The 13004-nt window shown below is 48.8% G+C and overlaps 1 protein-coding gene across 3 annotated transcripts in view; it reads right to left on the bottom strand.

The window, feature by feature from the left end:
• The window catches only part of UBE4B (ubiquitination factor E4B), a 61282-nt gene that overhangs the window by 21178 nt on the left and 27100 nt on the right, over positions 1 to 13004 (bottom strand). For all 3 annotated transcript variants that reach the window (XM_081955499.1, XM_081955498.1, XM_081955497.1), the window contains 10 exons: positions 10792 to 10933; positions 9719 to 9819; positions 9438 to 9552; positions 8525 to 8608; positions 7500 to 7556; positions 7252 to 7368; positions 5830 to 5928; positions 3888 to 4001; positions 2189 to 2387; positions 902 to 1040 (listed from right to left, as the gene is read on the bottom strand). In XM_081955499.1, coding sequence (XP_081811625.1) covers positions 902 to 1040; positions 2189 to 2387; positions 3888 to 4001; positions 5830 to 5928; positions 7252 to 7368; positions 7500 to 7556; positions 8525 to 8608; positions 9438 to 9552; positions 9719 to 9819; positions 10792 to 10933 — 1167 coding nt within the window. The remainder of the gene's footprint in view (positions 1 to 901; positions 1041 to 2188; positions 2388 to 3887; positions 4002 to 5829; positions 5929 to 7251; positions 7369 to 7499; positions 7557 to 8524; positions 8609 to 9437; positions 9553 to 9718; positions 9820 to 10791; positions 10934 to 13004) is intronic.

Raw genomic sequence — 13004 nt, forward strand, 5'->3', positions numbered from 1 at the left:
GGATATTCCCACAATGCATGAGCTCACCGAAAAAAGACCGCCTTCGCGCCCTCCCACAGCCACCCGGAGCCGCCAAGCCACGGCGTGCCAAGTTCATCTGGGCACACCATGTTCTCATCACACATCAATGCTGCCCAGAGCTCTGAAAATGCCAACCTCCCCGGGCTCGAGAGGCAAAAAATAAAAACAAAATAATAAAGGCTGGCACGGCGTTACACCTCGCGCGAAGCTCCCTTGTGCATACAAAGCAGACAACTCTTCCCTCCCTCCTCTCTTCTCGCTACATAAACAACCCAGGTTTTCCTAGAAGAGTCTTCCTCAAACCTCAGCTGCTTTATAAAAGGAGCGGACTTCAACTCCCAGAATTCCCCCGACTGGCATGGGGAATTCTGGGAGTTGGAATCCACCCATTTTAAAGGGGCTGAGGCCGAGAAAGGCTAGCTTAGACTATCTTACCAGCACCTCAGCTTTATTTATTTTTTTACAGAATAACAAGAGTTGGAAGGGGCCTTGGAGGTCTTCTAGTCCAACCCCCTGCTCAAGCAGGAGATCGTACATCACTTCAGACAAATGGTCATTCAACATCTCCTTAAAAACTTCCAGTGTTGGAGCATTCACAACTTCTGGAGGCAACTTCTGTTCCACTGATTATTTGTTCTAACTGTCAGGAAATTTCTCCTTAGTTCTAGGTTGCTTCTCTCCTTGATTAGTTTCCACTCATTGCTTCTTGTTCTGCCCTCGGGTCCTTTGGAGAATAGGTGGAAACCCCTCCCCTCCCCCTTTGTTTGTGGCAGCCCCTTAGATATGGGAACATACTGCTATCATTTTCCTGCCAAAGTCTTGCTCAAACTCCCCAAAATGACTAACGATGCTTTTTTTTTTTTTTTTTTTTTTGGCTAACCTGTTCAGCTCCCGGATGGCTCTGAGTCGACGGATGTATCGACGGCAACTCGGTAAGATGGAGAGGTGGTGGGCGTGGAGGGTCAGGAAGAAACATTCCGTTGGGAATTTTGGCTCAGAGAAGAGAGACTGATCCCTGGCTGTGGAAAGAGAAAGAACAAGAATGTAAATGATAAAGTAGGAAATCCAAATGAAATGTAAGACATGTGCCAGAGGATTTAAGCAGGGATCTCATCTGTCATAGGAACCAAATTTAATCCATCCATCTATCTATCCCATCCATCCATCTATCCAACTATCCCATCCATCCATCTATCTATCCCATCCATCCATCCATTCAATCCATCCATCCATCATCTATCCCATCCATCCATCCATCCAATCCATCCATCCATCGATCTATCCCATCCATCCATCCATCCATCCATCGATCTATCCCATCCATCCATCATCCATCCATCCCATCCCATACCATCCCATACCATCCACCCACCCACCCACCCATCTATCCCATCCATCTATCTATCTATCCCATCCATCCACCCACCCACCCATCCATCTATCTATCCCATCCATCCATCCATCATCTATCCCATCCATCCATCCATATATCTATCTATCCCATCCATCCATCATCCACCCACCCACCCACCCACCCACCCATCCCATCCATCCATCATCTATCCCATCCATCCATCCAATCCATCCATCATCTATCCCATCCATCGATCTATCTATCCCATCCATCCATCCATCCATCCATCTATCCCATCCCATCCCATCCCATCCCATCCATCCACCCACCCACCCCATCCATCCATCTCCTAACCACCCATCTCCCGCAGAGCATCTTCAGTTTCTTTCAGGATGCAAAAACAGATGCCAACAATGACAGGTGCAAAAAGAACTCATGGGCACTATGCAGGCGGTCCTTGACTTATGACCACCATTAGGCCCCAAATTTACATTGCTAAGCGAGATATTTATTCAGTGAATACTGCCCCATTCTACGACCTTTCTGGATAACAGCTATTACGTGAGTCACTGCAGTCATTAAGTGAGCCACACAGTTGTTAAGTGAATCTGGGTTCCCCCATCGGCTTTGTCAGAAAGTCGCAAAAGGGGATCGCCACCCCATAAAAACACCTAAAATACAACGAAGCAGGGGGGGGGGAACACTTTTCAAATTAGCACAGGAGTCTTGGTACAGATTCCAAGAAAGGTCTCCATCCACACACAAAGACTGATACCGGTGCACGTATCCGAGGAAAAGACGTTGTCAACTCACACAGCTCAACCATCCAGCTGCTGACATCCTCCAAGGTAGCTTTGACGCGCGTTTCATCTGCGGGCACCACGATTCGACACCGAGGGTGGAAGATGTAGGACGGATCGACCGTCTCAAGTTTGATTTTTGTGCTCAGCTGCTGCAGCACCCACAGGAAGTTCAGCATAAAGCCATCCGTAGACACCAGCCGATCGTCCGCCTGCGGGCCCAACAAAGAGGAGCCAAAATTAAGGAGCTGGGTTAGGACTTGAGTTGACTCCCCAATAAGGGAGAATAGTTATAACTCAGGGTGGACATGAGGGGTCCCTGGTGCTCTCTGAGTTTGTTTTCTTGCAGACATTTCCTTACCCTAACTAGGTAACATCATCAGTGCTAGGACCAAAGAGAAGGGAGGGGGGGAGGGAAAGAAAAGAAAAGAGAAGCTATTGGGTTAAAATACAAACATGGTTAGAGAGAATGATACATCAGTCTGTAGAGTTTAAGCCAGAGATATTCTTATTGGGTATTCTACCAGAGAAATATAGTAAAGAAGATTCATATTTGATTGTACAGATAATAACAGCAGCTAGAATTGTATTTGCACAACATTGGAAAGCAGACAAAACCCCCATCGGAAAGGGAGGTAATAAAGAAGATATTAGATTGTGCAGAAATGAACAGGTTGACATTGAGAATAAAGGACAAGGAGGAATCAGTGTACTTACAGGGCATGGGGAGATTTTATGATTGGCTTGAAAAAAGATGCAAAGAGAAAGAGAAAGGAACGAAGCAGAAAACAAATCTCAGACGGCATATTATTAAATCAGGGGGAGGGGAAATAAAGTATGAACATGTAAATACGCAGGCGGAAAAATGATATGAGTTGACAAATGTTAAATAGCAATTATAAGAATGTATATTTAAGAATGAATTTGAAAGAAAAAATAAAAAACGTTTTTACGAAAAAAAGAAAAGAAAAGAAAGAATAGAATATTTGTAGCTCAGGGTGGTCCTTGGTGCTCTCTGAGTTTGCTTGGTTTCCTGCAGACGTTTCATGACCCTAACTAGGTAACATCATCAGTGCTAGGACCAAAGGGAAGGGAGATAGAGAGAGGAAGAAAGGAAAGAAAGGAAAAGAAAGAAAGAAACAAAGAAAGGAAGGAAGGAAAAGAAGGAAGGAAGGAAGGAAAAGAAGGAAGGAAAGGAAGGAAAGAAGGAAGGAAGGAAGGAAAAGGAAGGAAGGAAGGAAGGAAAAGAAGGAAGGAAGGAAGAGGAAGGAAGGAAGGAAGGAAGGAAGGAAGGAAGGAAGGAAGGAAGGAAGGAAGGAAGGAAAAATAGAATATTTGTAGCTCAGGATTGAAATGAAGGGTCCTTGGTGCTGAGTCTGCTTGCTTTCTTGCAGACGTTTAATGACACTAACTAGGTAACTTTATCAATGCTACCCTGTTTCCCCAAAAATAAGACCAACCCGGGTAATAAGCCCAATTGGTCTTTTGAGCGCATGTGCTAAAATAAGCCCTCCCCCTGAAAATAAGCCCTCCCCTAAAATATTTAACTGTACGCGCAGCCGGTCTCCACCATTTCTGGGGGGGGGGGGGAAACATGCCCCACGCACCCCGCGTCTACCTGCCATCCATACAGAAGAGCCTCGCGGAGGCCGCTCCTGCAAACCCTGCCTACCGTGCACCTTCTCTTAGTGGCGGCCGCAAAAAGAACTCACCTGCATTTGTGCCTTTTTAACGTTGGCATTGACCACGGCGGCCATATAGCTGAGAGCAGCTTCCCGCGTTTCTCCGTTGAGCAGAATACTGTGCAGGATCTTAAATAACTCTTGCTAAAAAGTTTGACAAAGGAGAAAAAAGGCAGAAAGGAACTGAGGATTGCGAGCTTAGCTTACCTTTTACACAGGCATCACCTATCCCAGGGGTCGGCAACATGTGTGGCTCTGGAGCCGCAGGTGGCTCGCTCATCGCTCTGTTGTGGCTCCCTGTTGCCGGTCGGCTCCACAATTGATAGGGCTTTCGGTTAGGACAGGTAGTGGAAAAAGGATGCCACGCTAGGAGGAGACTCTATGGTGAGGGAACCAGACTTCCAGTCGGCTCCACAATTGATAGGGCTTTCGGTTAGGACAGGTAGAGGAAAAAGGAGGCCACGCTAGGAGGAGACTCTATGGTGAGGGAACCAGACTTCCGGTCGGCCCCACAATTGATAGGGCTTTCGGTTAGGACAGGTAGTGGAAAAAGGAGGCCGTGCTAGGAGGAGACTCTATGATGGGGGAACTGGACTTCCGGTCGGCCCCACAATTGAAAGGGATTTCGGTTAGGACAGGTAGAGGAAAAAGGTGGCCACGCTAGGAGGAGACTCTATGGTGAGGGAACCGGACTTCCAGTCGGCTCCACAATTGATAGGGCTTTCGGTTAGGACAGGTAGTGGAAAAAGGAGGCCGTGCTAGGAGGAGACTCTATGATGGGGGAACTGGACTTCTGGTCGGCCCCACAATTGATAGGGATTTCGGTTAGGACAGGTAGAGGAAAAAGGATGCTGTGCTAGGAGGAGACTCTATGGTGAGGGAACCGGACTTCCAGTCGGCTCCACAATTGATAGGGCTTTCGGTTAGGACAGGTAGAGGAAAAAGGAGGCCACGCTAGGAGGAGGAGACTCTATGGCTCCATGGCTCGGGACCTAGTTACCTGCGGGATCACATTCTACCCCACACATCCCTGCGACCAATCCGCTCTCACAGAGGGGGACTCCTCCGGGTACCGTCCGCTAAGCAGTGCGGGCGGGCGGTGCCTAGGAGTAGGGCCTTCTCTGTGATGGGCCCAACCTTCTGGAACGACCTCCCCCCCGATATTAGAACTACCTTGGACTTCCGCTCCTTCCGTAAGAAACTCAAGACCCACCTGTTTCGACTAGCCGGCCTGGCCTAATTGTAATTACAAGTAACACTCACTACTGACCTTCCTGGATGGCTTTTTAAATTTTAAATTTTGGGGTTTTAAATTGGTTTTAGAATTGTTTTAATTATTTAATTAGTTTGGGTTATATTTACAGACTGTATGTTTGCGTTGTTATGTCTGGTGTTTTATGTCATGTTTTGTTGTTTTTATATATGAACGGTCTGTACACCGCCCCGAGTCCCTGCGGGGAGAGGGGGCGGTCTATAAATTTAATAAACCTAAACCTAAACCTAACCTCTATGGTGAGGGAACCAGACTTCTGGTCGGCCCCACAATTGATAGGGCTTTTGGTTAGGACAGGTAGAGGGAAAAGGATGCCGTGCTAGGAGGAGACTCTATGGTGAGGGAACGGGACTTCCGCTAGGCTCCAGAATTGAGTGGGGGCCTTCCGAGTAGGACTTTTGTGGCTCTTCAAGAGTTTAAGGTTACCGACCCCTGACCTATCCCAAGAATCACAGCCTGAAGGATTCCCTTAATGTAGACAGGCAGCGATTCTTCTGATATGGTATGAACGTACACATCATAAACAAAGCAGCACTCTCTCTCTCTCGCAAGACGGATAAATGCAGAGAGGAAGGGGAAGGGAGGGAAGGATTTTTTTTCTATTTTAATTCAGGGCTATAAATTTCTGTGAGCAATTGACCTCTCTCCCCTACCCTCTCCAAAAAGTGAAAATTCAAGTTGCTTCTTCAGCACACCTACCCTGGCAGACTCCAGGTAATGTTGCAATGACTGGCTAACGACCCTGGTGTTTTCCAAAGTAATGGCAGGCCCGGAGAAATATTTTTCCACAACTCTAGGCTGCAAGGGCAAAACAACACAAACATCCAATTGCGAGCGGCAATCCTACGCTGCCTTCCAATCCTACGCGGCCAACCGGTGGGAACGAAATATGCATCCCGCCGCCGCTGCCTTTGCACAGAGCTTCACAAGTGGGTCCCTTTTGTGCTTGTGTCTCTGGCCTCAGCGGTAACCCCCAATCTTCTCAAGACAGAAGAAAAGTTAACGGGTGAATATGTTTTCCCACCCGTCCTCCGATGCTTTCCCAGACTCATTGTCACGAGGAGACACACCATCTATGCACACCTCCCCACTAGCTCAGGGCTTGGCCCCTTTTAAGACCTGTGGACTTCAACTCCCAGAATATCCCAGCCAACCACACACCCCGAGCTAGAGGGAAGCGTGCATAGATGCTGGCTGGGGAATTCTGGGAGTTGAAGTCCACAGGTCTTAAAAGGGGCCAAGCTCGGAGAGCCCTGTGCCAGCACAGAATACCTGTTTTCCCAGCAGGAGATGCCACAAGGCGTCTCGGAAGCTGGCAGGAAGGACCCTTCCACTGGTCAGTCAGCTTTATGTAGGGCAATAGTTGGATTTAATAAGCCGCGCTTTGACTCCGTGAGAGGCCTTTGCTTCCTATCTTGAGCCCGGTGCTGATATAAAGCGCCCAGGAGGTTTGTGACCTTGGTCCAGATTTCTACCTTATTTGGAAATTCTCCTGCAAGTAGGGAATTGCATGTGGGATGCCCCCTCCCAACAAAAGGAAGAAGCTAACCTCAATAGTTTGGAAAGGGCACCTATAACATGCTAAGCCAGCAATCATGGTTTATAAAGTGAAAAATCGGGGTCAGGTAACATGCTAAACCAGAGAGGAAAATGCAGGCAAACCCTAGCGCATCTTACAATAGAATAGAATAGCAGAGTTGGAAGGGACCTTGGAGGTCTTCTAGTCCAACCCCCTGCGTAGGCAAGAAACCCTACACCACTTCAGACAAATGGCTATCCAACATCTTCTTAAAAACTTCCAGTGTTGGAGCATTCACAACTGCCTTCTGGAGGCAATTTGTTCCACTGATTCTAACTGTCAGGAAAATCCTCCTTAGTTCTAGGTTGCTTCTCTCCTTGATTAGTTTCCACCCATTGCTTCTTGTCCTCTACCCTCAGGGGCTTTGGAGAATAATTTGACCCCCTCTTTATTGGGGCAGCCCCTGAGATATCGGAACGCTGCTATCATGTCTCCCCTGGTCCTTCTTTTCATTAGACATACCCAGTCCCTGCAACTGTTTTTTATATATATATTTAGCCTCCAGTTCCCTAATCCTCTTGGTTGCTCTTCTCTGCACTTACATCATCCTCAGCAAAGACGGAGAGGCCGAAGAATACCCCAAGGTAAGAGAGTCTCTGGAGCTCTCGGCCCATCCCGGGGCTTAGAGATTTTGGCAACCACAAAGGCAAAGAGACCACCTGGAGAGAGAGAGAGGAGAGAGGTTCCCCCAAAGTGAGCGGGATGAGGGCGGGATGGTCAGATTGCTCCACCTTGGGCTTTCCCGTCCTTTGCCAGAATCCCGCAAGGATCTGTCGCTTTCCCTACTTACCAAGCTGCAGACAGGATGCGATTTCCCAAACTTGATCTCGCACAGTTCCCCTAAAGCCTGGGAGAGAAAGAGACAGGGTGTCATCCACGCTGGGGCGCAGGACTCCGGATAGCACCCCGAAGTTCGGGATAGCTGGCAAAATATTTTAAAGGAGATTGGGGTTAATGTCAGGGTTCCAAATAGCATCCCAAAATAAATCAGAGTCTGAGGCAAAGGATTCCTCAAAGTTCCTATTTATTAAGAGAGTCGTGTCGGCACATCTGGGAAATCCCGAATCTGAAAGCTTCCCGGTTTTCCCCACCCAGTTGAAAGTTCAAAATCTTGCCCCCCACACCCACAAGTCCATCACACAGTCCAATCTCCCACTGCCATGCTGGCAGTTCCATCCATCCAGTTCCGGTCAGGTGCAGAGGTGCAGAGACAAAGGATGACCTTGGCTTTCTAGAAAGAATGTTGTTATGGCTACATAGCGTCTCACTCCGTGCAATCCCCCTTCCCGTTTTCCCACCATAGAAAACACATAGTGGAATAATAGAAAGTGTGGCAGGCCTAAGATCCAAAAGGAAAGATGGCTGCAGGCCTGACAGCTTCAGATTTAGGTTAAAATATAGGGGTGGTTAGGTTGAGAATAAACACGAGCAAACTGAAACTACCTTTGCTTCCATTATGGTAGGATGGACAATCTGAGAGTTATTTTTGGTGGAGCCATTTCTGAGAGCACGCGAGGAAGGGCATCCGGCCAGTAACACTCAGCTCCACTCAGTTGCCCAGAGTCCAAGGGATTATGGGATCGTTAAATGAAGATGATGAGCCCAAATATTTTTTTAAAAAACCAGCAAATGCAGTCCATTAAAAGTCTTCCTTCCTTTTGGGCCCCCGTTTGAACCAATAAGGTTTGGGTGTTTTTGGGGGGGCAGAGAAATATTTCATTACGCCAGGCCATCTAAACCCCCACCGAGAGAGGGGATGCCACAAATGTTAAGCATCCTGCTTACGCAGTATCAGCAGGTTCTTCCGATACTCACCATGAGGGGGTATTTAAAGTTGTCGCTATCAAAGGAGCATTCTTTCGAAGCAAGAGCCAGCCCTTGTAAAATAGGTATAAAGATCTGTTTGGAAGAAGGAAAACAAGAAGAATTAGGTGGCTTCTTAGCATCTGTTTGGAGAAAAGAGCCACTCCTAAGGGTGAACCAATTAAGGGTGGCCTGAGGTGCCCAAAAAAAACACACCTTCAGATGCTTTTTTAGTTTTTAGATGATTTTTAGTTCAACAGGCTAAAAATGTGCACTGCGTTCTAACCGAGGCTTCCCAAGAGGCAGGAAGCAAACTCCTTGTCCAGACAAAAACTTCTTTTATTACTTGGCTGTGAATTCTGCTCCTTCACATACAGCAAAGTCTTTCAAGGGAGGATTTACAGTCACAGACCTTATCTGGCTTGGAGAGCTGCCGGGCTGATATTTGCAGAACTTGGCCAGGAGTCTCGGAGAGTCACGAACCAATGAAGGAAATTAATGGCCTCCTGCAAACGCCACTCCCCTTTCGTACCTCTTTTATGTCCTCTGGGAGGGGCCATTCATCATCCACCTGTGGCCGTACTCCCAAGTAGACCCTTAGCTGTTTCCTTCGTCTGGCAACTCTGTGCATGCGCGCACTGGGAACAGCCTCCAGCTGTTCATCTGCCTCACTGACTCCGAAGGCAGTTGATAACTGGCATACGGCTCTGACCCCCTCTCTGCCTCCAACACAGAGCCCTCATCAGAGCCTTCCCCAGACTCCAGGACTGGCCCATGTTCCTCCTCAACCCTCCTCACTGTCCGAATCAGAGCTGGCCGCTGGCGGGTCACAACACAGTGATAGATCAAGATTCCAGCAACACGTTGGCTGTGGCACGTATGGAGCTCAAGAACTAAGCTAGCCTCTTTTTGTTTCCTTTCTTACCTGTTTGAAGACTTCTTCATCTTGGTGAGTCGTCCTCACCAATTCCTGGATGAAACCAAAGGGGAGATTCCTACACAGCATATACGGCACTAACAACGACTGCTGTTGGTTTGACCTGGGCGAGAGAGAGAGGCAAAAAGCTTCATAAAGTCCCCCCGCGTGCCTGAGAGAACGCTGAAGCCCAAGATCCATGAAAGCTGTTATCGGCTTGTCTCAGATTCCCGAGAGGTTGGAAGGGGAGGTCAAGCAAGGATCGCTAAGTGGCCTCCTGTCCCACTGACCTCAGCTGCGTTAGGGATCCTTGGAGCACCAAAGCCGCGTGAGAAATGCACTGGGACCGGATGTTGCTCAGAAGCTGGCTCACCACCGGCTGGCTGCACATCTAAGGAGAGGCAGAAACAGGGCGAGGCAGCCCATCTTTCACCCTTTAGAGCAGAGTTTCTCCACCCTGGCAACTTTCAGACAGGTGGGCTACAACTCCCAGGAGAGGGGAGGGAGAGAGGGAGAGGGGAGGGAGGGAGGGAGGGAAAAGGAGACAGGGGAGGTAGAGACAGAGGGAAGGGGGAGACGGGAAGGGGAGACAGGGGGAGACAGAGGGAGGGAAAGGGGAGACAAGGAGGAGGAGAGGGGGAAGGGGGAAGAGGTAGACAGGGAGGAGAGAGGGGGAAAGACAGAGGGAGGGAAAGGGAGAGGGGGAGAAGGGGGGAGACAAGGAGAAGGGAAAGGGAGAGGGGAGGGAGAGAAGGAACAGGGAGACAGGGAGGAGAGAGGGGGAAACAGGGAGGGGAGAGACGGAGGAAAAGGGAAGGGGAGACGGCGGGAGGGAGGAGAAAGGGAGAGGATAAAACAGGAAGGGGAGAGGGGGAGAGGGAAACATGGAGGGGAGAGACAGAGGGAGGGAAAGGGAGAGGGGGAGAGGGGGGAGACAGGGAGAAGGGAAAGGGAGAGGGGAGGGAGAGAAGGAACAGGGAGACAGGGAGGAGAGAGGGGGAAACAGGGAGGGGAGAGACGGAGGAAAAGGGAAGGGGAGACGGGGAGAGAGAGGGGAAGAGATGGAGAGGGAGAAGGGGGTGTATCTCAACCTCAGCATCTTTTAAGATGTATGGACTTCAACTCCCACAATTCTGGGAGGTGGAAGTCCGCACGTCTCAAAAGTTGCCAAGGTTGAAAAACACAAGACACTAAAAATGTTGAGTTACATATAAAGACCATATTTCAACTTAACACAGAGTCCATTTTTAATGAAAGGAAAAGAACCTAAAGTTAATCAATTAGAGGGCGCGGGGGGGGGGGCCCTCCAAGGAAGCAAGACGACAAAAATTGGGGGGAGGACGGGGGGGAAAGAGAAGGGTACCTTTGGCGCTTTCCTTTCCTCAATCCCCACTCGGTCGAAGCACTCAATGAGGTAGTTTAGCATCTCCGTCTCCTTGCACGTCTCAATGGCGAAATGGTCGCTGCACGAGTCGGAAATGCTGGCCCCCCCGGAGCCTCCGCCACTGGCAAACAAAACAGGGCAAGAGGTTGCCAGTGAATCCAAAAGGCTAGAGCGGCCTCCGGAAGCCAGCAAGAAGGGAAGGGCCATGGATTTTGGGGGGCAAGTGCTGCTGGACGGAAACACGGCATAGGGCAAGGGTCATCCCTGGATTGCACGCGCCCCCCACCTGTGAATTTCCAATAAACCTAGCCAGTCCCACCTTGGCTGTTACAGCCTGTTCTCCTTAGCCAACCGGTCTACATGATAACCCATTATCACTCAATAGGCATCCTTACATTGAGTAGGCCCATCCACCCAGCCCCCTATGGTTCCTGGGGAGTGGCAGGGGGCACCTGGGAGGAGGCTCTGAGAAAACAGCTTGCTCTTAGGAGTCCTTACATCTGCCTCAAGTTCTGAGCAAACTCTCCCCTCCAACGGAACGGACTCTCTTCTCCCCAAGAGGACAAGGACTATGGGGAGGGGGGGAATTCCATGTCAAGTGGATTTCCTGATTTCAGGAAAGGGCCCTGCTCGATCATCATGTAGTTGGATGAAATTTGGTGTGAACACGGGGCACACGTCCCCGGTCAGCATCGGTAAAGTGTGACATTTCTCCTACCGTCCCTTCCAGAGGTACAAAAAGCCTGTCACTGCGTCAATTGGTTTGTCAACTTGTGGTTATATTCTGAGTTATACAGTAGAATTGTTTCTTCTCTGACAAGGATTAATGTGCATGTGTCATAATACGTCACACATTCTTTCCTTTCCTTCTGATCTTCCGTTCGCCTGCCGAAGGAGGCGGGAAACATAGCTCTTGCCAAAATGTAAGGTTTGGATAGTAAGATTTGTATTATTATTTTATTTTATATTAAAGATGTTCATTAGAATATGTTCTCGGGTTTTATTTTCTGCTTATCTGGAAATATGCTGCTTGGAAAGCCGACGATTCGCACCTCATTAATTCAAGGGGGGGGGGACTCTCCCTCCTTCACAAAGCCAAACTTTTCTTTTTCGAGCCCCAGACATTTTGCTCCAACTTATCTAGATGGAGATCACTCAGGGGAATGATTTTTGTTTAATAAGAGCGCAACACGTTGTACGAGATGCCCAGGTTTTGTTTCTTTTAACGAAACACTGCCGGGGATATTAAGTCTCCAAAGTTGCTGAAACCTCAAGAGTCGCACGATCGAAGGCTGCGGTATGGGGGGTCAAATGACTCTACCTCTGCAAGCCAGCCGTGTGCAGCAGCTGCCAAAAAAGCCAACCCAGTTCTAGGCTGCATCAACAGAGGGATAGAATCAAGATCCCGTGAAGTGTTAATACCACTTTATAATGCCTTGGTAAGGTCACACTTGGAATACGGCATTCAGTTCTGGTCACCACAATGTAAAAAAGATGTGGAGACTCTAGAAAGAGTGCAGAGAAGAGCAACGAAGAGGATTAGGGGACTGGAGACTAAAACATACGAAGAACTGTTGCAGGAACCGGGTATGTCTAGATTAGGACCAAGGGAGACATGATAGCAGTGTTCCAATATCTCAGGGGTTGCCACAAAGAAGAGGGAGTCAAACTATTCTCCAAGGCACCTGAGAGCAGAACAAGAAGCAACTAATCAAAGCAACCTAGAACTAAGGAGAAATTTCCTGACAGTGAAAACAATTAATCAGTGGAACAGAAATTTCCTCCAGAAGTTGTGAATGCCCCAACACTGGAAGTCTTTAAGAAGATGTTGGATAGGGTTCCCATAGGGTTTCCTGCCTAGGCAGGGGGTTGGACTAGAAGTCCTCCAAGGTCCCTTCCAACTCTGCTGTTGTATTGTAAGTACTGCATCGGCAAATGTAACACTTTACCAGTGTTCATTGCCGACTGTGTGTGAATGTTCACACCACATTTCATCGAAATCCGTGATGGTCGAGGCCCAGGACACTTGATATGGAATGACCCTAGGGAGGACCTTAATCCTTGGCATAACGAAGCATCATGTTAAGCGAGATGCAAGCCCAGCAACCTCATCGCCTCAACCCAGAATCCTCTGGCTCCGCTGAACCGTCCCCAAATCAGCAGAGGTTTCGTGGGGACCACCCCAGAAGACC

This window comes from Natrix helvetica, assembly GCF_964273705.1.
Source record: "Natrix helvetica genome assembly, chromosome: 5".
Lineage (NCBI taxonomy): Eukaryota > Metazoa > Chordata > Lepidosauria > Squamata > Natricidae > Natrix > Natrix helvetica.